The following is a 24,193-nucleotide window of genomic DNA, read 5'->3' as shown; positions in this document are numbered from 1 at the left end:
ACAAACTAAATTCTTGTTAAATATTTGTTAAATACTGGTTTTAGTGTCTCTAAGTTTAATCACCAAACTAAGAATCTTCTTACCAGTATGTGTGCCATAGTTTGCAGTCTAACAATCTTCTCTGTTCATAGACAGCACAAATTTGTTCTTTTTTTTTTTTTTTTGATTGACCTGGTTCCTTCCATTTTCCTGTTTAGATCTACAGTTTGAAGATGGGTGAAACCAACATGTGGTGATGTGGAAGTGCTGACAGGCTCCAAATTACTGCAGAAACATTTGTTGATACCAGAGATTAAACTGGTTTCAGCAATACAAAAGAGAAACTTGCACAGTCGTCACTGAGAAATGGCACAGAGAGGAGTTCAGCTGGACCCAAAAACCTTCTCTTGTTCCATCTGTTTTGATCTACTAAAGGATCCCGTGAACTGCATTGAAACCCACTTTGATGAAGAAGACAGGAAAATAATCCACAGCTGCCCTCAGTGCAGGAAGACTTTCATACTGAGGCCTGTCCTGGAGAAGAACATCATGTTAGCAGAGTTGATGGAGCAGCTGAAGAACACTGGACTCCAAGCTGCTTCAGCTGATCACTGCTATGTTGGACCTGAAGATGTGGCCTGTGATGTCTGCAATGGGAGGAAGCTGAAAGCCACCAAGTCCTGTTTATCTTGTCTAGCCTCTTACTGTGAGAAACGCCTCCAACCTCAATATGATGCAGCGCAATTGAAGAAACACAAGCTGGTGACCCCCTCCAAGAAGCTCCAGGAAAACATCTGCTCTCGTCATGATGAGGTGATGAAGATTTTCTGTCGTACTGATCGAGCAGAGAAGTCACATGACTGTGTATTTGGATGCAATGACAAATCTCGGTCGTTATATTGTGATACACACAGTTATGTATTTTTCTACAACCGTGTCCAAACTGTCCTCTCAGATCCTCGGTCCTCCAGAGTAGGAGTGTACCTGGATCACAGAGCAGGTATTCTCTCTTTCTACAGCGTCTCTGAAACCATGACTTTCCTCCACAGAGTCCAGACCACATTCACTCAGCCGCTCTATGCTGGACTTTATCTTTGGAGAGATGGAGTCTCTGCAGAGTTTATTAAGCTGAAATAGTCAGAAGTCATTGAGGGACAGTTGGTTAAAATGTGTGTTTCAGTTTCTTTGGTCTCCATCATTGTTGTGCTGTTTCTTCTCTGCACAGAGATCACCTGTCAGTCACACTTTATGGCTGCTACTTTGACATCTTATTGTTTGTTTGGAGTGATGTAAAGATTTGAAATAAAATGTATAACATGCCTAAGTAATTGTTTCAAGCACTTCGGTACCACTACTGCAATTTACCTCAAACATCAAGGAGTTCCACTTGGATCAAATCCTGTGAAAGTGACTGTACCTGATAGTAAAATCAACACAGGAATTTTAAAAAAATAACTCCATCAATGTTTAATTAAAAAAAAAAAAATTGGAGCAGTGGATCGACGTTGAAAATAAACAGAAAACATTTTATAATGGAAATAAACTAAAACAGAAAATTTCCAAAAGCATCTCAAAACTATGGACCACGAAACTAATGTCCTGTGATATGACAGTTTTTTTTTTCCTTCATTTTATTTACTTACTGTCTCCTCAGTTTTTTTTTCGTTAGTACTCATTATTTCATCTCTTTTAGAAAAAAAAAACTACACCCAATGGTCAAGGTATTTATTTCTCAGTTATATGTTTAGCTGTTCATCTGCTTATTGAGGTTTTTGATTAGTTCAATATTTGCATGTTCACTGGTAAATTATATTTTGTCCATTTGAAAAGAAACATTTTCAGAAGAGCCGACAGTGTGAAGTCCGTGGAGTTATCTCGAAACAAACACAACACAAAAGGAATTGGCTTCCTGAAAACTGAGCTCACCAAAGATTTTAAATGTGCTCTGCTGTAGAAACAAAGGGTTAGAACACAGCCTGCTTTAAACAGCCCCTCCTCCTGGAAAAGTCGAAGCCTGATAACTCCTCCTTCTTCTATCTAAAACCCGGCACCTCAGTCCACATTTCCTCGCCTCAGTAGATCTGCAGTTTGAAGATGGGTGAAACCAACATGTCACCAGGTCTCAGAGCTGACAGGCTCCACTCACTGCAGAAACACATGTTGTTGAGATCAGAGCTCAAATACTTTCACTTCTACAAAACAGAAACTCACACAGTCACTGACACTGAAAGGAGAAATGGCGCAGAAAGGAGTACAGCTGGACCAAGAAACCTTCTCTTGTTCCATCTGTTTGGATCTACTGAAGGATCCGGTGACTACAACCTGTGGACACAGCTACTGCATGAACTGTATTAAAAGATTCTGGAATGAAGAGGACAGGAAGAAAATCTGCAGCTGCCCTCAGTGCAGGAAGACTTTCACACCGAGGCCTGTCCTGGAGAAAAGCACCATGTTAGCAGAGTTGGTGGAGCAGCTGAGAAACACCTCCAACCTCACTATGATGCAGCTCCCTTAAAGAAACACAAGCTGGTGGCCCCCTCCAAGAAGCTCCAGGAGAACATCTGCTCTCATCATGATGAGGTGATGAAGATTTTCTGTCGTACTGATCAGCAGAGTATCTGTTATCTCTGCACAATGGATGAACATCAAGTCCATCAAACAGTCCCCATCAGTGAGTCTACACACTCATCCAGCATCAATATTGGTCCTCTGAGGTACTTTGAGGATGTGACAGCAGCTGTGTCAGAGACCAGAGATAAACTACAGGACATCCTGAGAGAGGAATGGACAAACATCTCACTGACAGTCACTGAAGAGGATGTTTTACTGTCACCATCAGAGCCAAAGACCAGAGCTGGATTCTTAAAATATTCACATGAAATCACACTGGATCCAAACACAGCATTTAGATATCTGTTATTATCTGAGGGGAACAAAAAAGTAACGTTAATGAAACAACAGCAGTCTTATTCTGATCATCCAGACAGATTCACTTATTACCACCAGGTCCTGAGTAGAGAAAGTCTGACTGGACGTTGTTACTGGGAGGTGGAGTGGAGAGGGAGAGGAGTTGATGTAGCAGTCGCATACAAGAATATCAGCAGAGCAGGGAGCTCAGATGGATGTGGATTTGGACTCAATGATAAATCTTGGTCATTACGTTGTTACACAAACAGTTATATATTCTGGCACAACAAAGTCCAAACTGACCTCAGAGCAGGTATTCTGTCTTTCTACAGCGTCTCTAAAACCATGACTCTCCTGCACAGAGTCCAGACCACATTCACTCAGCCGCTCTATGCTGGACTTCGGCTTTTTGAGAGTTTTTTTGGTGACTCTGAAGGAGACACTGCAGAGTTCATTAAGCTGAAATAGTCAGAAGTCATTGAGGGACAGTTGGTTAAAATGTGTGTTTCAGTTTCTTTGGTCTCCATCATTGTTGTGCTGTTTCTTCTCTGCACAGAGATCACCTGTCAGTCACACTTTATGGCTGCTACTTTGACATCTTAAGCTTGATTTCTGCATTGGGTCTTTGTGGGGCTGGCGTACGTAACCGAAAACCCTTTGAACCCTACGCAGTAATCACAATCCTTGTGGATGGCGTCGACCCGACGCGTAGTTACGTTTCTCGAGAAGTGCACATGGCGCTCTTTCCTGTGTCTGTTTAGCCATTGAGACTCTCACTGCTCATGATTTTTATTAAGCTAAACTGACTTTTGCCCTCAGGAAAATTAAAACTTCTCTGTACTCCAAATGTTTCAGGAATATTTGTGTTGATGTTGTTTTTCTTCCACTGTATGAGCCTTAACAGAGAAATCAGCAGACCTTCATTTATGTTTTTTCATTTATGTTATTTACACTGTTCTCACTTTATAAGCAAACACTAAATCTCTAATTACATGTCATGTATTTGCAGTTGTTGTTCAAAATGATTTAATCTGTAATCATCATCAATGAGGATATCAGTCATTATTTGATTGTGTACAGATTGGTTTCATGCTTTTCTTTGTCACTTCTGTTGTTTGTACTGTTAATATTGTTCTGTTGATAAATAAATTTACTCCATCATCATAGGGCATCAGTGTGGATTGTATGATACTGTCAGATGTCTTGTTGTAAGAACCCTTCATGTTAAAGGATCGTGTATTTCCCATTAATGTGTCTGTTGTGATTTAATGGCTCATGCTAACTTGCCTTGCCACCTGTGCTGCAGACATTTTTGGAAACAATGAGCTACATAAAAATCAGATTGTCCTGAGCCTTGTCCGGAGGCTCCCGCTCCTTCTGTGTCTCGAACATCTTAAGCCTCCCGAGCCTGAGTCCAAAAGTCTGACGTCACTTGTGGTTGGGGTGTTCTGTCCTCGGCCAGCTCTGGCTCCCTTTTTGTTATGTCTTGTCGACACCGCTGGTACTGCAGTCGGCCCCCTGATCTGTTTAATCTCCATGGTACACCCGCCCCTCCCCCAGGCTTTTAGATCTGGTCTCTTAGGGAGAGTGGAGTAGACAGGTCTTTTCATTACCATTTCTTACACCTGACCCAGGATAGGGGTTGGCTAAGGTGTCGAAGATGGGGCTGGCTGCATTCTGAAGTGACTGCTGGCTTTGGAGGCACTCATTTGCCCACGTGTCAGAAGATGGGTTGATGAGTGGACGTGTGTGTCCGGTTGTGTGTGTGTGTGTGTGTGTGTATCTGTGTGTGTGTGTGTGTGTGTGTGTATGTGTGTGCGCACATGTGCGTGTGCAGGTGTGTGTGTGTGTATGGCTGGTCCTGGGTCTGGGGTTTGCTGTGCCTCACCCACGTGGGTCATGTTTGCTCCCCCGCTGGTCGTTGCTGCCCACTCAGGAGGGGGGGGGGGGGGGCACGCGGTGGTTTTGGGATGCAGGGCTGGGAGCTTTGGCGTGGCTGTTGGCATGCTCCCTTGGGAGTTGTGGTTCAGGTGTGGGGGGCGCTGTTGTGGCTTCTCACCCTCTATACCAAGTACATTTCATGACAAACACACAAACATACAAGTACCAGAACAAGAGTTTTTGCTTTATACTTCTCTTTCAGGTTGTTGGGTGTTGGCTGCTGTTATTGGTTATTTGCTCCATCCTCTTTTTGTTTGTGTGCTTTAGTATTTTATCATAGGAATTGGTGACCCCCATACAATAGCATACAAGCATACAATAAAATTCCTCTTGGCACAAAACTGTTTGGCACAACAGAGAATGCAGACAATAATTTTGCTTGCTTAAGCTGCTGGACATCAACATGAGCTTCCTGTCCTCCAGCACTGTGCTGCTGCATAGCTGATGTTAAGTTGTGCAAAAGCCTGAATCCAAAACTCACTATGGGGTAGAAGGTAAAGGTCACAAAGATACAAAATGCTGGAAATATGATGAAACCAAAATAATCGGAAACTTATAACACTGTGAAAAAAGAGAAACCAAACAAAAAAACATTTATAATAAACTTAAATCTAAAAACTCAATTTAAGAGCAGGAAGCATGACAAGCTGTCCTGTGATGTGACACTTTTCTTTATATACATTTTATTGTGTTACTCTTTGTCCCCTTGGTTTTATCCATTATTAGTAATATTACGTATTTTTCATTTGTTCTCATTTCACAAAGAAACTTGTTAGATAACGCTAGCAGAAAGGACTATATAGGTGTTATATTGGGTGTCTTCCTGGTGTGTTGATCAGAACACTCAGCAGTCCATCACATGCAGTTGTGTACTTTAATTAGGCTTCAGCATATGAACAGCACAGTAACATCAGTAGGTATGCGTGATAGTATGTGGTCTGAAAATAGATTAATAAAGAAATAATATTTACATTAATAAACTCAATACACAGATAAATATGAATAAAACATCCTCAGCTTACTAAACAACAGGCAACAGTTCCCAAATTTGCACTATTCTACCTATTTCACCTGCTTCACTACAGTTCTACAGGTATTAGGGAATTCACATTCAAATGTTATGCAACACTATCATCTAGTGACTACAATGGCTCATAGCATGGGGACATGCCGCTACATGCCCCTCGGCAAATGGTTTCGGCAAGCCGGCCGCTAACTTGCAACTAATACAACCATAACATGCATGCCACAAGCAAGATAAACATTCCAACATATATGTGAGCTAAAGGGTAAAGTCTGCACACAGTTTACACTACAAGAAATCAGTATTGGACTACACGGGGAAACATGGTTTCTACTCATCACGTATCGGACTTGACTGTAAGTTTATCAGACTACAACTCAGGCTACTCATAAGTAAGGCACACGATAAAGAGAAAGGCAGTTAAATGATCACTCACATCTGCAGCAATGACGCACATTACATTACAAAAAAAGCAATTGTTTTTAAATGCTTGGATGCATTTTACAAAAGTCAACAGTCTCTCACACAACAATCACTCAATCACTTGAATCCTGTTGCTCCTACGTGAAAAGGTGATGCATTGGCTTATGGCAGGGGTATTCAACTCCAGGCCTCGAGGACCGGTGTCCTGCAAGTTTTAGATGTGTCTCTGCTTCAACACACCTGAGTCAAATATAGAAGTCAGTAGCAGGACTCTGGAGAACTTGACTGCACACTGAGGAGGTAATTCAGGTGTGTTGGATCAGGGATACATCTAAAACCTGCAGGACACTGGCCCTCGAGGCCTGAGTTGAATATCCCTGGCTTATGGTATGCTGCAAATTTCATTAGGGCTGCAACTATAGATTATTTTAGTAATTGAGTATTCTATCAATTATTCCATCGATTACCCAAGTAACTGGATAAGAAATACTTTTTTCGTATTAACAGTTCATCTGCATATTTTAACTTGCGTACTGCAGTTTTTCCCTGTGTGAAACAAACAGGGTGGATGGAGCAGCTACAAAGTTCTCTTCACCGCTGGTAATATCTTTTTTGATGTTTTTGATTATTGAGGTGTTGATTATTTCATCATTTGCTTTCTGACTCCTAAGTGACATTTTGTGCCTTTGAAAACAAACATTTTCAGAAGGAAAATGTCCAAAAAAAATTTGGTCAAGATAACAGTCAAAATGTTTTTAGGAGAACACAAAAAACTGATTACAAAAAAAAAAAGGAACTCTAAATGATCTCTAAACAAAGAGATCCCAGGAAGCATTTACCATCTAAAAACCGTCCTGAACAACTTTGTAAAGTATGCTCTGTTGTATAACACGCAGTGTCTCCTTTAAACTGCTCCTCTTCCTGATAGATAACTCCTCCCTCTTCTAAACACAGCACCTCCTGTCTGTTCACGTTTCCTCATTCCCTCCCCTTCAGATCTGCAGATTAAAGATGGGTGAAACCAACGTGTCAGAGCTGACAGGCTCCACTCACTGCAGGAACACAAGTTGTTGAGATCAGAGCTCAAATACTTTCACTTCTACAAAACAGTAACTCACACAGTCACTGACACTGAGACGAGAAATGGCAGAGAAAGGAGTTCAGCTGGACCAAAAGGCAATTTCTTGTTCGATTTGTTTGGATCTACTGAAGGATCCGGTGACTACAACCTGTGGACACAGCTACTGTATGAACTGTATTAAAGGTTTCTGGGACAAAGAGGACAGGAAGAGAATCTGGAGCTGCCCTCAGTGTAGGAAGACTTTCACACCGAGGCCTGTCCTGGAGAAAAGCACCATGTTAGCAGAGTTGGTGGAGCAGCTGAAGAAGACTGGACTCCAAGCTGCTCCAGCTGATCACTGCTATGCTGGACCTGAAGATGTGGCCTGTGATGTCTGCACGGGGAGGAAGCTGAAAGTCACCAGGTCCTGTTTATTCTGTCCGGCCTCTTACTGTGAGAAACATCTCCAACCTCACTATGATGCAGCTCCATTAAAGAAACACAAGCTGGTGGCCCCCTCCAAGAAGCTCCAGGAGAACATCTGCTCTCATCATGATGAGGTGATGAAGATTTTCTGTCGTACTGATCAGCAGAGTATCTGTTATCTCTGCTTAATGGATGAACATCAAGGCCATGAAACAGTCCCAGCTGCAGCAGAAAGGACTGAGAAGCAGAAGGAGCTCGAGGTGAGACGACTAAACATCCAACAGAGAATCCAGGACCGAGAGAAAGATGTGAAGCTGCTTCAACAGGAGGTGGAGGCCATCAATGGCTCTGCTGATAAAGCAGTGGAGGACAGTGAGAAGATGTACACTGAGCTGATCCGTCTGATCCAGAAAAGAAGCTCTGATGTGAAGCAGCAGGTCAGATCCCAGCAGGAAACTGAAGTGAGTCGAGTCAAAGAGCTTCAGGAGAAGCTGGAGCAGGAGATCGCTGAGCTGAAGAGGAAAGACGCCGAGCTGGAGCAGCTCTCACACACAGAGGATCACAACCAGTTTCTACACAACTACCCCTCACTGTCAGCGCTCAGTGAGTCTACACACTCATCCAGCATCAATATTGGTCCTCTGAGGTACTTTGAGGATGTGACAGCAGCTGTGTCAGAGACCAGAGATTTACTACAGGACATCCTGAGAGAGGAATGGACAAACATCTCACTGACAGTCACTGAAGAGGATGTTTTACTGTCACCATCAGAGCCAAAGACCAGAGCTGGATTCTTAAAATATTCACGTGAAATCACACTGGATCCAAACACAGCACACAGAAAGCTGTTATTATCTGAGGGGAACAGAAAAGTAAAAGTAATGGAACAACAACAGTCTTATTCTGATCATCCAGACAGATTCACTGTAATATGTCAGGTCCTGAGTAGAGAGAGTCTGACTGGACGTTGTTACTGGGAGGTGGAGTGGAGAGGGGGAGGAGTTGAAATAGCAGTCGCATACAAGAATATCAGAAGAGCAGGGAGCTCGGATGCTTGTTTTTTTGGACTCAGTGACAAATCTTGGTCATTGAAGTGTTACACAGACAAATATGAATTTTGGCACAACCGTGTCCCAACTCCCCTCCCAGGTCCTCGGTCCTCCAGAGTAGGAGTGTACCTGGATCACAGAGCAGGTATTCTGTCTTTCTACAGCGTCTCTGAAACCATGACTCTCCTCCACAGAGTCCAGACCACATTCACTCAGTCGCTCTATGCTGGACTTTGGCTTTTTGACTCTAATGGAATCTCTGCAGAGTTCATTAAACTGAAATAGTCAGAAGTCATTGAGGGACAGTTGTTGCTGAGAGCTTATTGTTGTGCACAGAGATCACCTGTCAGTAGGGGTGTGCGATATTGACAAAAAATAATATCTCGATATTTTCTGTAATTTTCTCGATAACGATAATAAACGATATTTTGCATTATTTAAAAATGTGTTCGTACAAGAAGTACAAGCTGTTAATATATAAGAGTTAAATCAGTGTTTTGAGACATGAACTTATTTTTTATTTTATTTAACCTTTATTTACCCAGGAAAAACACACTGAGATTAAAATCTCTTTTTCAAGACTGTCCTGGAATCATGACAAATGTAAATAGAAAAACTTTGGCGAGCTTTTCAAATGCAATCGCTCAATATGGAAGACTTGACAGAATGAAAACCAAAAAAAAAAAAAAGAGGCTTTCCAGGGGGATTCCCACTACATAATAGCAAAATAAGTCACAGAAACTACACACCCTCATCTGATCAGAAACCTGCTTTTTTGCAAGACCGCTTCAGCGTATTATCCGAGGCTGCAAACAGGTGAGCTCCGAGAACGTCGCTAGGTTATGACGCAGTGATTGTAACATACCTTATTTGACATCCAGCCAGCCATTATCTTCTTCTGTATTCCGCTAGTCGTGGTCGGGGCTAAAGTTTGCTGAGTGTGCGTTTTGCCAGGCACCTTACCTGATTTAGATTTATCTTGGATGGCGGGTTTCTTATTCCTCATACTCGTTGATGATGGAACAGGTTAGTTGTTGAACTGTCCACTTTCTTACAAAGTCTGCAAACCACCTCCTCGCCTAGGAATTAAGGGGTAGACTGCGAGGCTGGCGATGTCTGAATTCCTATCCCTGGTGCAGTGTGTTCACTCATTTCCAGCTTTAGGTGTTGTTTAGGCAGCTATGCTAGCGCACAGTACGGGCACTGTCAATGCGCACACGCAGCAGCCTAAGCTCAGCAAGCTCATCGTTAACAAGGCAATTACCATATTATCGTAGACGATATATATCGCACACCCCTACCTGTCAGTCACACTTCATGGCTGCTACTTTGAAATCTTATTGTTTGTCGTTGAGTTACTGACTGACTTTTTTTGGATGGCCCTCCTTCCTGTGTCTGTTTAGCCATGGAGTTTCTCTCTGATGATTTGTATTCAGATAAACTGTCCTCATGAAAATGTAAACTTCTCTGTATTCCAAATGTTTCAGGAGTATTTGTGTTTATGTTGCCAACTAGGGCTGGGCGATATGGATCAAAAGTAATATCTCGATATTTTTCCTTCCAAAAAGGTATAAACAGAAAGGCACGTCTGAGTCAAAGCTACATGTCCCAGATGTCACACAGGCAGGTTTATTAACATTCAGCTGTAGATATACATGAGAAGTTTCTCAAAAAAATAAAAAGCTGTTGGCATATTTAAATAATAATGCTCTTCAAATAAATTAATGTTTTTTTCCTTCATAACAAAAGACCCACAGCTGTGCTATTAAAATGTAAACAGAAAAGATACAGAACAAAAATAGCAAAACGCTGACTGATTCTTTAAAGAGCCAGTCTGCAGTGAAGTAGACTTCACCAAAGTGCTTCCTCCTGTGTGTACTCCTGTACATCAAGTACTCCGTGCAACTAACAAAACATGTAAACAGACTGAATGAATAAAATTCCATCCTTCAGTGAGCAGGGTTCTAGCCAGCTCAGTAAATCCATAGACATATGCCCTCTTGCCTACAGCCAGGTACTCTTGGGGGTCCAGGCAATGCCAACCGTACAAACAGACGCAGAATGAAGCGCAGTGGAGGATTTCAGGCTTCCAAAACTCTCCAAAAGTCACCGACGTCACTGGAAAAAGTTGCTAAGTTTATCGCTGGTCACTTTGTGGCAAAAAAGTCACTAAGTTCTGAAAAGCTGCTAAATCTAGCGACAGAGTTGCTAAGATGGCAGCACTGCCATGCTGTTGCTTCCTGCATGATTTACGGGTGAAGCGATGAAGGATAGAGGAGGGGCAGTGTGAACTGGTGGATCTACAAGTATGATTGTAAAGCGACATAGAGAATATCGATATAAACAACACTGTCTCATCTTTTATCTCATATGAAAATATTTCGATATTTCTTAAAAACTCAATATATCGCCCAGCGCTACTGCCAATTTGGTTCTTTTGTGAAGTATGAGAACCAAAAAGCTATTCTCACATTGAATAAATTAAGACAAGTGTATTTTTTAAGTCTAAAATTAAATGACATTTTCTCATTTATTGCTGCAAATAAATAATGTTTTGGATAGAAAAAAAAAATGCTTCTATGGATCACTTATTTTGTTTTCTGCCCTCACTGTGCACTGCTGTACTGTCAGCGGTGCAAAACCGCTGCTGATGCTTATTTTTCTACAGTTTTCTTTTGTGATTGACTCTGATACTTTAGTCCTCAGCACAAACCCTTCACTGCTGATGTTACTGTGTTACTTTGTAGTTTTAGCTCATTAGCTGAAGTTTTGTCCTTTTCCCTGCTTATTTTAACCCGCGTTGTGGCTCATCTGGAAAAGACCCCACAGCTGTGTCCATAGACATGATAAGTTATTATAAACATGCAGGTTTAAAGCTCCAGTGAGCACTGAAATTACAGCCAGTTTAGATAATGCTCCAGCTGCCCGGAGGTCCTACCCAGTGCTTTGCCTTCTAAAGGACTTTGCAGTCTCAGTGTTAATAGGGAAGTCCAGGGACAGTTGTAGAATTTTTTTCCTCCCAATTTTTCTAATAAATCAGACAACATTTACACCAGAGTAACAAATTTGACCTATTATGAATTACAGATATCTTTTCTGCTAAAATAATGCATTTAAGTGGTTTCATGACATACAAATAGAAGTCAAAATTGATTTAAATATGGTCACAGGAATAAAACATGAATTTATTTTTATACAATGAACAGCCCATTTATAATGTAAGAAAATGGGTAGAACACACATTTTCATGGAAGTGGAACTCTCCTGTCTGTCATCCTTTGTCTCAGCTTTGGCACACTGTAAGTAGAAAACAAACACAACACCCAATCTCTGATTTTTGCTGTAGATTATGAAGACCTATATAGGCCATCCATACACGTAAACACAGAGATCCAAGGTGTAATTAAATAGATATCATCTTATTCTAATGATTACTGTCATAAAGATGAGAGAGAGAGGGGGACTGCTGGGTGAGCTCCACTATGAGCAGAGGGAGAGCAGCACTGCTCTGTATGTGCATTAATATATAGCTTAAACAGGCAGAAATTTTCAGCTGACTCCGCCTACTCTCTAGTTTTGTTCCACTTTCAACAGAAAATGCATTACGTGACTTCATCCTCACTCTGACCCGTTACCCACAAACTGAAGGTGTATTCATACTGTTAAAAAAAAAGCAAGAAAAAAAACACACCCATTACTTACTTATTTGTTAACAAGTAGTTTTTTCTTCTTATTTTATTCCCACTGACAGTCCCAGTGTAAATATCTCACAGCAGGAGAAAGCCACGCAGGTTCAGTGTAACCAAATCCTCGCACTGAGTCAAACATCATGCCCACGTCACAAGATCCGCAGCAGCGCAGGTTACAAGCAAAGTCAAAGAAATGGAGGAGCTGCTCTTTGTTTGCCCGTTGCCATGGTGTCACTGATGACGCGTTCTTTCCTTGCTCATGCGCACACCTGCGTCAGGGTGAACATACTCAGAGCTGATTGAACTACCTGTGATCAGCTGTTGTGGAAGAGGAAATCTTGATGAACTTGTTTCCTGGAATAGGGCCCCGATGTGACTGCTGTACAACAAAGGTTTGGGTCTTTTCTGTCTAGATACAGACCTACACGCACTAGCACCACTTCCTTAATTCGTCATGGCCTTGGACCTTAAAGATTTTAGGTGTCAAGGACAAAGAAAGAAGAAAACCATCAAAGAGAAAGAAGACAAACTAGAACCTGCTCTTCATATTCACATCCTCGTAGAGGAAAACACACCAAAACATTTAAAAAGCCAAATGAAAAAACTGCATTGTTTACACACTTATGTAATCTGATTAAACACCTCTCACATCCACATCCTCAACAAAGTTTAAAAAAAGGTCCCCGAATGTGTTTTTATCATTCAACTTCCACGTTATTCTGTTCAGATGAGGGTTGACATCGTTGATCTTATCCTGTATGCGACACTCCTTTGAGCTTTTCACATTTAAAAACTGAGGCATATAATGTTTTACATTTTTATTATATTACATTAATTATACACAGCTTAAATTTATTAGACTATCTGTCATAAAAACAATGAAACACAAAATTTTGGAAATCTGTTAAAAACTTGTTTAAAACCAAAAAAAAAACAAAAACAAAAAATCACCTTTTTTTATTCCCAAATTTGAGTCAGAAATGAATCAACCACTAAGACCAATGTTCTTGTTCAGGAATTCAATTAAAAAAATAATTTAGGGTCTTAATTTTTTTTAAGCACTGCTTTTTGTATATTTTCTATTTAACAGTGATAATTTATTTTTAGCATTAAAAATACTTTGATTAAAATATTATATTGTGCATACTGGTGGATTAACCATTACAGAAACAAAAAATTATCTTGCTAATCACCAGTTCTGTTATATTAAGGCAGCTGTGGCATAAAGTGGGTGAAAGTGGATTTGGAGTCCCTGATAACCTGTTTTGAAACATTTTGGCACAAGAAAGTCAAAAATCCTGTTTCAGGTCCTCCAGAGTAGATCACAGAGCAGGATCCAGGCACACTAAAAAGTGCTCCGAGTGACCAAAGTGCAATAAAAGAATATAAAGTTTTCAAAGTATTTCCCTTTAAAGTAAAGAGGAAATTCTGGGGAAAATAAATCATTCACAAAGCATCTTCAAGCATTAAAGGATGTTTAAGCGTTTTTTAAAGAGGGTAGAAAATGAGGGTAAGGTAGAGACTACAGAAAGGCATCAGAAATGAAGTGAAATCACTGAAATGTTTTCTGCATTAATTTTCTACACTATATTTGATCCTATTAAATATTCAGATTTCCTGTGCCATCCTGGAAACACTCCTCCACAGATCTACACCTACTGTGGTAAATTCCGCATCCACAGATTAAAATTATGCTCTTTGATCATTTTAAAACCGAACTCAGGCAGTTTGTCATTTCAGTCAAATATCTGTAAAATAAAGAGCTGCACCGACTCTTCCTTGAAATCTGAAAAGCAGTGAGTATGAGAGCGGTTAAATAATCTTTTTCTCCCACATCCCACTGATGAAGCTGCCACTTTTAAGCTTTTCTCAGTGCGATCCTTCACATAGAATAGAATAGAATAGAATAGAATGCCTTTATTGTCATTATACAGGATGTACAATGAGATTGCTTTGGCTTCTGTCACTTCTGTTCCATCACATTGTTTCTCCAAAGACACTTCAGTTGTGTTTTGTGAAATTTTGATTTTTCTTCTCTTTCCTTTGTGTTTTATTCTACTTCCGTTGTGTTTTTGTGTGCTTTTGCAGTGTTTTTCTGTATGCTGGTGCTTTCTTAAGTTGCAGTGCATTTGGCCTCTCAGGGCCATACTTATCTGTCTCCTCAGCTATTTTTCTGTATTATCCGTTGGTCACACTAAATCTCTTATCTTGTTCTGCCCTTAAATCAACATAAGTCAGCAAAATCTAAATTTTTATTAATGTGATATATTTATTACTAGCAAATTTTTTTAGCTAGAAGGTCTGGGTTTGATTCCACCTTGGCCTGGGCCTCTCTGTGTGGAGTTGACATGTTCTCTCTGTGTGGGTTTCCTCCCACAGTCCAAAAAAATGCAGTTATTGGGGTTAGGTTAAGTGATGATTCTAAATTGTCCAAACCCCAATAACTGCATTTTTTTGGACTGTGGGAGGAAACCCACACAGAGAGAACATGTCAACTCCACACAGAGAGGCCCAGGCCAAGGTGGAATCAAACCCAGACCTTCTAGATGTCATTCTAGCTGTGAGGCAGCAGTGCTAACCAGCTCGCCACCAAGCTGCCCATTCTTCTTTTTTTTTTTTTTTTGCCAAAAATGCGCAGATAAATATGCCAAAATGTGATCAGTAACAGATACATCAGTCTATGTAGTTGCCATCACAGCAATAGAGGGTCCATATTAATACTATGTACATAGTGATGGCATTGGATTGACAGCATAAAATAAATTCAAGAGATGTAAAAAATTAAAATTCTAATTACCTTGTTTATGGGAGCATCAAGATGGCCTTCAGAGGAAGTATGTTGACCTACTTAAAGCCAAATTTGGGAAGTAACTTTTTTTTTTTTTTTTTTTGTTATTCTTTATTTTTATTGTGAAATAGGAAAAAAGAACCAGAAAAACAAAAGATGGAATAATAAATCCATTTGCAAACTTTTCATTTTTACAAGTTATATATAATCTCTTATATATAATGTTTGGGAGAGAGAGGGAAAAAAAATAATATATATATATATATATATATATATATATATATATATATATATATATATATATATATATATATATATATATATATATATATATATATATATATATAAAATAATTAAAGGAAGAAAAAAATTGCATTACACATATATGCTAATCAGTTATCTTATTTGGGACAAAAGAGTGGGGGACACAAGAAATTAAAACAAGCAAATGATGAAGGAAATAAATGACACAAAGATTATTAATACAGTACTTCTGTAAAGTCTGGTTTTAAAGGTTTTATGTATCTGACCCATTTAAGCCATAGGTCAATAAATTTACTTTTCTTAAGGCAGATGGAAAAAGTAATTGCTTCCATTATGTAAATCTCATTAACCACATCTATCCACTCAGAGACTGTAGGGGGCTCAGGAAGCAACCAGCATCTTGTGAGTGCTTTTTTACAAGCTGATATAAAAATGGCAAATAAGTACTTATCAGCAGGTCTGATCAGAAAATCACAATTCCCCATAAATAAATGACGGAACTGTAAAGGTATTTTGTTATTGAGAACAATAGTTATAATTTTGTGAACCTCTGCCCAAAATGGTTTTATTTTTGAACATTCCCAAAATATATGCCAATGGTCAGCTTCCCGAGAACCACACCGCCTCCAACACTCAACACTCAACTCTGCAGGATCAAAATGTGCTTTTTGCTTTGGTGTTATAAAAAAACGAATAAGACATTTCCAATTAAGCTCCTGCCACATATGAGAATTTGTACATTTCCATTGAGGCTTACATAAATTTAACCATTTGTCTGTAGATATAGTTACATTACATTCCCTTTCCCATCTTGCTCTGATGTAGTCTGTGGAATGGGTATTTTTCATCAGTAGCCCTTTTTAAATACTAGAAATAACCCCTTTAACCACAGTATTTCCACATGCACCCAAAATTAGTTTTAGAATGGGATCATTAAGATCTGTTTTAGGTTTAATATTATATTCAAAATAATTACGAACTTGCAGGTATCTAAAACAATCTGAATTCTCAAGCTGGTATTGTTTTTTTTCAAATTTTCAAAGTCCCTAAATTCCCCCTTTTCAGCTAGTGAATAAAATGTTGTTACACCTTTGGAAATCCAAAATTTAAAATGATTATCCATTAAGTTAGGCCTGAATCCAGGGTCAAAAGCACACCACTGGATTATCTGTATTTTATCATTTAACTGATACACTCCTTTTATTTTATTCCAAATTTTTAATTGAGTTTTAATCCATAGGTTTTGAATCCCTTTTATAAATTTGTCTAAATGTGTATAAGCCAGTACTGCAGGTACAGGAACTTTCATGATTGAGAATTCAATATCTTTCCACCTAGCATTATATTGTGTGGAACATAAATAAGAGGCCTAACCTGGGCTGCATAATAGTATCCTTTAAAATAAGGTAACCCCATTCCCCCCTCCTCCTTCGACAGCTGCAATGTTTTAAATCTAACTCTGGGTTTCTTCCCCTGCCAAATAAACTTAGAAATAATTTCATCTATTTCTGAAAATTCTTTTGGAGTGATTTCTACTGGGAGTGCTTGAAATAAAAACAGATATCGTGGGAGGATATTCATTTTTACACAAACAATTCTATGACTCAAACTGAGAAAAGAAACAGAGTGCCATCTATTTATATCTTCTTTCATTTTTGCCAAGAGGGGAGCATAATTCATTTCTGCGAGCTGTGAAACATCACTTGGTAGGTGTATACCTAAGTATTTCAATGAGAGTTGATCCCAGTTTAATTGGAATTTATCTCTCAGTAATTTTGAAGGTGAGTAGTTGAAAGTTAACAACTGAGTCTTTTGTTCATTCAATTTATAACCTGAAAAATTGCCAAATTTTCCTAAAAGGGTCATTAAATCTGAAAACGTTTTAGAGGGATCAGTTAAATATATCAAAATATCGTCTGCATACAGAGCCACCCTATGTTCATCCCCATTTATACTAACCCCTTTAATATTTTCTGTCTGACTTAGCCATTGTGTGAGGGGTTCAATAAAAAGAGCAAAAAGTAGTGGAGAAATAGGGCATCCTTGTCGCGTTCCTCGTTGTAAAGCAATAGTGCTTGAGAGATTGCCATTAATTTTTATTTGTGCTACTGGTTTGTGATAAATTGTCCGTATAACATTGATAAAATTTGAGCTACAAACTGTGGATTTCATATATGTGGATTATTTAAAGCACTTATGTTCAGTCTCCACAATGTTCTGCGAGGGCTCTCACTAATGTAACCCTGATTTCTGGTTGAGGTAGCGTTCTCCGGTCTCTCTCCTTCTCGGGCGGTGGGTGTATGGCGGGTTACAATTGATCTTAAAAATGATCTTCTATAATAAACACCAACTCGGCAGGACAGTGTGAACTCAACTTTTACTCGATCGTCACTCCGACGCACAACACGGAAAAAAACCCAATGTTGCACCAAAAACAGTCCCACTGTAAACGGTACAAGGTAGGAACTAAAATTACTTGTCACAAGGTTCAATAATAACTAACTTAAATGTTACACATAAAATTATAAGATGAGGCAAATGATAATTAATTATATAATAAACTCAATTAGGTAAAATCATGAATATTTCAAAACTCAAATTTATATTCTAAACCACAAATTAAATGTGACCAAAAATAAATATGTGCCATAACTAAGGTTACACTAATATGAAATTCACATGAGACAGATGCATGGTCAGATATGTCTATAGAACCAATGTCACACATCTTTACTTTAGAGCGATCTCTCTTTAAATATAAAAAAATAATCAATCCTAGAATATGTGTTATGGGGGGGTGAGTAAAAGGTGTAGTCACGTTTTAAAGGGTGGAAATCTCTCCAGAGATCTAATATACCCAGTTCCTCCATTAAATTATTAACTTTCCTATGTAATGGTGTAATGGAGAAGTTTTTAGATGAATCAAGTTTAGGATTAAGGCGAAGGTTCCAATCCCTTCCACAGATTACAAAGCCTGTTGCTCCTACCATTAAATCAAACATACTCCTGTACAGACCAAAACTACTATCAGGCGGTACATAAACATTACCTATTGTGACTATTACATTATTTATCTTTCCTGTTACTAGTATATATCGTCCTTCTTCATCAGCCAACTCGGATATGTACTCGAAAGTTATTTTTTGTGATATTAGTATAATAACCCCTCTCCTTTGACCAGTTTTATTAGATGAATAATAGGCCTTTGTGTGTCCCATTCTCCTCGTTTTTTCATGTTCTGCTAGAGAAAGATGTGTCTCTTGTAAGAGGACAATCTGAGCGTTTTCCCGTTTCATTTTAATTAATATTTTGCTCCTCTTAAAGGGGTTTGAAATACCTTTCACGTTAAGTGATATTACTTTGATATCCTGTATGTTCATTATTTTTTTTGCCTAGTGGTCTCCCATATCGTCTCACCCATTATGTCCCATTTCATCAATTTTATGCAAAAACAAAATCTCTCCCTTAAAGCGAATGTTAAACAAAAGCATACTTTGAACAGTGTTAACATTATCTTTATTAAAAAAAAAAAAAACAGAAAAACAAAAACAAACAAAAAAAAAATAACACCACCAAAAAAAAAACAAAACCAAATAAATGTTTCCAAGGTTGGGGTTCGTATCTAGAGAACCCTATAGGGTCTTGAGTAGTCCAGGGAAATATCCCACCTTGTTGCAGTGGTGGGGCCCTATATACTGTCCACACACTAACAAAGAAGAAAAAAAAAAAATATATATATATATATAGGCAGACCAAAGTTTTTGGATCTCTCAACCTTTAAAATTAGAGTAACTAGAATGAAGTAAGAGTTCTTAAATTAAGATAGACGAAGTAACCTTTTAATCCCATTGGTTGCTCTTGTTTTCCAGAAACAACCCCTGTCCAAAGTCTCCCCGGGCTCCCCAAAGTATAAATCTGTTGGTGGCAGCAAAGAAATGTGTGGGTTTTTTTAATTTTCCAATATCGGGTTACACAATAATTTTTTAAAAACCAATTCTACCCATGAATTTAGCATTTCTTTTATCACTGGCCCAATAAAAGAATTATTGTTTTCACTCTAAAATATGATAATAGCATAACATAACCAGTGCAGATTTCTTGTCAGCACCTTCAAGATGTCACTCTATCTAACAGTGCTTTATTGGACTGAGATCTGCACCGTGGAGGGCATTTGTATCCAGTGAAATTATTTGCATGTTCGGGAAAACAGTTTTATGAGTAGTCTTTAGAAGATGGTAGACTGTGGTCATACAGGGATGCATATAGTCAACAATAATCCCCCCACTATGCTCAGGGGCATTAAATGATGCTCAGGTGCTAAGGGCCCTACAAAGGTTAAAGTCTGAGGAAATGGGGACTGAGCTAAAAACGAATACTAAGACTTAAAAGAACAGGTTTGCACGTCTGAAAATGTAACAAACCGACTGGTAAAATGATGCCCCCTCTGGTCATGGTAGTTTTAGTTTGAGCAAAAAGTTTTTAGCAAAAAAACAATTCAAGCATAAAAATTCAGAAAGAAGGAAAAACTCCACCGAGTAAAACAGTTACATGTGGATTATTAAACATTGGGTCTCTCTCTTCCAAGTCCCTGTTAGTAAATTATTTAATAAATGATCAACATATTGAGTTATTCTACTTTATAGAAACCTGGTTACAGCAGAATGAATTTGTTAGTTTAAACGAATCAACACCTCCGAGTCATATTAAATCCCCGAAGTACAGGTCAAGGAGGAGGAGTAACAGCAATCTTCCGTTCCAGCTTATCAATTAACCATACAGTAGACCCAGACAGAGTTTTAATTAGGCCTGACTCTTAGCCTTGTCTACCATAATTGGAAAATTCAAAAAACCTGTTTTATTTGTTATTATCTGTCATCCACCTGGTCCTTACTCAGAGTTTCTGATTTCTCAGACTTTTTGTCTGATTTAGTGCTCAGTTCAGATAAAATAATTATAGTGGGTGATTTTAACATCCATGTAGATGCTGAGAATGACAGCCTCAACACTGCATTTAATCTATTATTAGATTCACTTGGCTTCTCTCAGTATGTAAAGGAGCCCACCCACCACTTTAATCATACTCTGGATCTTGTCCTAACATATGGCATAGAAACTGAAGACTTAACAGTATTCCCTGAAAGCCCCCTCCTGTCTGACCTTTTTTAAATAACGTTTACATTCCCTTTAATGGATTACACAGCAGTGGGGAATACATTTTATTACAGTAGAAGTCTTTCTGAAAGCGCTGTAACTAAGTATAGTTCTTTCATTATTATGCTCTTCAGTGCCAACACAGCGCAGAGCAGCTACATAACATCTGCTCCCAGTGAGGTAGATTATCTTGTCAATAGTTTTATATCCTCATTTCATATGACCCTGGATACTACTTACTTCACCCACTAAGGGTAATTATGGCGTTTCACAGGGTTTTGTGCTAGGGCCAGTTCTATTTACACTATACCTGCTTCCTTTAGGCAGTATTAGGAAGCATTGCATACATTTTCAATGCAGATGATACCCAGCTTCCATGAACCCAGATGACACACATCAATTAGCTAAACTGCAGGAATGTCTTAAAGAAATAAAGGCTTGGAGGCGCTCTAATTTCCGGCTTCTAAAGCCACATAAAACTGAAGTTCTTGTGCTCGGCCTCACAAACCTTAGAAACATGGTGTCAAACCAAACACTTACTCTGGATGGCATTACTTTGGCCTCCAGTAACACTGTGAGAAATCTTGGAGTTATTTTTGACCAGGATATGTCCTTCAATACACATATTAAACAAATATGTAGGACTGCTTTTGTTTTTTGTTTTTTTGGGGGGTTTTTTGCATTTGCACAATATTTCTAAAATTAGAAACATCTTTTCTCAGAACAATGCTGAAAAGCTAATTCATGCATTTATTACTTCTAGGGTGGACTATTGTAATTCATTATTATCAGGCTGTCCTAAAAGCTCTCTGAAAAGCCTTCAGCTGATCCAAAATGCTGCAGCTAGAGTACTGACAGGGGCTAGAAAGAGAAAACATATTTCTCCCATATTGGCTTCACTTCATTGGCTCCGTGTTACATCCAGAATTTGTTATTTCTTTTTCATCCACCTCTTTTCAGTCTGTTTATACCTCAATCTGCATTTAATTATGAGTTATTATTAATGTCAGCATGTCTTTTGTCCTGTCTCCCTCCCCTCACCCCCAGCTGGTTGTGGCAGATGCTCCTCCCAGAGCCTGGTTCCGCCAGAAGATTCTTCCTGTTAAAAGGGAGATTTTCTGGGTTTCATTGTACGTCTTTACCTTACAAAAAGCAGCTCAGACCTACTTTACTGATGAACCTGTGACATTAGTGACCCAGAAAGCAACAGAAATCTCAGGCAGAACCAGGATCGGGGAGGGGTAGCCATCTGCTGTGACCGGTTGGGGGAGAGAGGAGGGAGACAGAATAAAATAATTTATTCCAGGCTTTTCAAACCAAAATGGACCTTACCTGTATTTCCCTGTTCTTTCCCCTGACAGTATGAAGATGCATGAAACCAACAAGTGGTGACGTGTAAGAACTGACGGGTTCCATTAACTTGCATGTTGCTGAGATCAGAGCTTAGACTAGTTTGTCTTCTATGAAAGAGTCAGACACTGACGTTGAGGGAAAATGGCAGCACAAAAAGTTCAGCTGGACCGAGAAACCTTCTCTTGTTCCATCTGTTCCATCTACTGAAGGATCCGGTGGCTCTTCCCTGTGGACACAGCTACTGCATGAACTGCATTAAACATTTCTGGGATGAAGAGGAGGAGAAGAAGAAAAAGAAGAAAAGAAGCCATGCCTGCCCTCAGTGCAGGAAGACCTTCACACCGAGGCCTGTCCTGGAGAAAAACATCATGTTAGCAGAGTTGGTGGAGCAGCTGAAGAAGACTGGACTCCAAGCTGCTCCAGCTGATCACTGCTATGCTGGACCTGAAGATGTGGCCTGTGATGTCTGCAATTTGAAGAAACTGAAAGCCATCAAGTCCTGTTTATCTTGTCCAGCCTCTTACTGTGAGAAACACCTCCAACCTCACTATGATGCAGCTGCATTAAAGAAACACAAGCTGGTGGCCCCCTCCAAGAAGCTCCAGGAGAACATCTGCTCTCGTCATGATGAGGTGATGAAGATTTTCTGTCGTACTGATCAGCAGAGTATCTGTTATCTCTGCACAACGGATGAACATAAAGGCCATGAAACAGTCCCAGCTGCAGCAGAAAGAACTGAGAAGCAGAAGGAGCTCGAGGTGAGACGACTAAACATCCAGCAGAGAATCCAGGACCGAGAGAAAGATGTGAAGCTGCTTCAACAGGAGGTGGAGGCCATCAATGGCTCTGCTGATAAAGCAGTGGAGGACAGTGAGAAGATGTTGACTGAGCTGATCCGTCTGATCCAGAAAAGAAGCTCTGATGTGAAGCAGCAGGTCAGATCCCAGCAGGAAACTGAAGTGAGTCGAGTCAAAGAGCTTCAGGAGAAGCTGGAGCAGGAGATCGCTGAGCTGAAGAGGAAAGATGCTGAGCTGGAGCAGCTCTCACACACAGAGGATCACAACCAGTTTCTACACAACTACCCCTCACTGTCAGCACTCAGTGAGTCTACACACTCATCCAGCATCAATATTGGTCCTCTGAGGTACTTTGAGGATGTGACAGCAGCTGTGTCAGAGACCAGAGAGAAACTACAGGACATCCTGAGAGAGGAATGGACAAACATCTCACTGAGAGTCACTGAAGAGGATGTTTTACTGTCACCATCAGAGCCAAAGACCAGAGCTGAATTCTTAAAATATTCACATAAAATCACACTGGATCCAAACACAGCAAACGCACATCTGTTATTATCTAAGGGAAACAAAAAAGTAACACATATGAAACAACAACAGTCTTATTCTCGTCATCCAGACAGATTCACTGGATGTTGTCAGGTCCTGAGTAGAGAGAGTCTGACTGGACGTTGTTACTGGGAGGTGGAGTGGAGAGGGGTAGGAGTGTATGTAGCAGTTGCATACAAGAATATCAGCAGAGAGGGGGAGTCACATGAATGTTTATTTGGATTCAGTGACAAATCATGGTCATTACGTTGTTACACAACGTTGTTACGTTGTGGCACAAACATGTCCGAATTCCCCTCCCAGGTCCTCGGTCCTCCAGAGTAGGAGTGTACCTGGATCACGGAGCAGGTATTCTGTCTTTCTACAGCGTCTCTGAAACCATGACTCTCCTCCACAGAGTCCAGACCACATTCACTCAGCCGCTCTATGTTGGAGTTGGTCTTTTTGAGCGTGTTTTCGGTGACTCTGAAGGAGACACTGCAGAGTTCATTAAGCTGAAATAGTCAGAAGTCATTGAGGGACAGTTGGTTAAAATGTGTGTTTCAGTTTCTTTGGTCTCCATCATTGTTGTGCTGTTTCTTCTCTGCACAGAGATCACCTGTCAGTCGCACTTCATGGCTGCTACTTTGACCTCATATCGTTTGCTGTCCAGTTAATGATTGAGTTTAATTGGGTGTTGCTCTTTCCTGTATCTGTTTAACCATGGAGGCTGTCACTGCTCTGCACTGATTGGTTTTTATTCATATACATTTTTGTTCAGAAGAAAATGTAAATTTCTCTGTGCTCCAAATGTTTC

General features: G+C 39.6%; 1 protein-coding gene and 1 pseudogene across 1 annotated transcript; both read left to right on the top strand.

Moving 5' to 3' along the window:
- Window positions 1–7,384: 7,384 nt before the first annotated feature.
- Window positions 7,385–9,199, top strand: LOC115797276 (tripartite motif-containing protein 16-like). Its single transcript, XM_030753809.1, has one exon. The coding sequence runs from the start codon at window positions 7,418–7,420 to the stop codon at window positions 9,092–9,094; it is 1,677 nt and encodes a 558-aa protein (XP_030609669.1). The 5' UTR covers window positions 7,385–7,417; the 3' UTR covers window positions 9,095–9,199.
- Window positions 9,200–22,299: 13,100 nt separating this feature from the next.
- LOC115796992 (tripartite motif-containing protein 16-like) lies at window positions 22,300–23,900 on the top strand (annotated as a pseudogene).
- Window positions 23,901–24,193: the final 293 nt, after the last annotated feature.

Source organism: Archocentrus centrarchus, chromosome 18, assembly GCF_007364275.1.
Source record: "Archocentrus centrarchus isolate MPI-CPG fArcCen1 chromosome 18, fArcCen1, whole genome shotgun sequence".
Lineage (NCBI taxonomy): Eukaryota > Metazoa > Chordata > Actinopteri > Cichliformes > Cichlidae > Archocentrus > Archocentrus centrarchus.
This window is presented reverse-complemented; position numbering and strand designations above follow the sequence as displayed.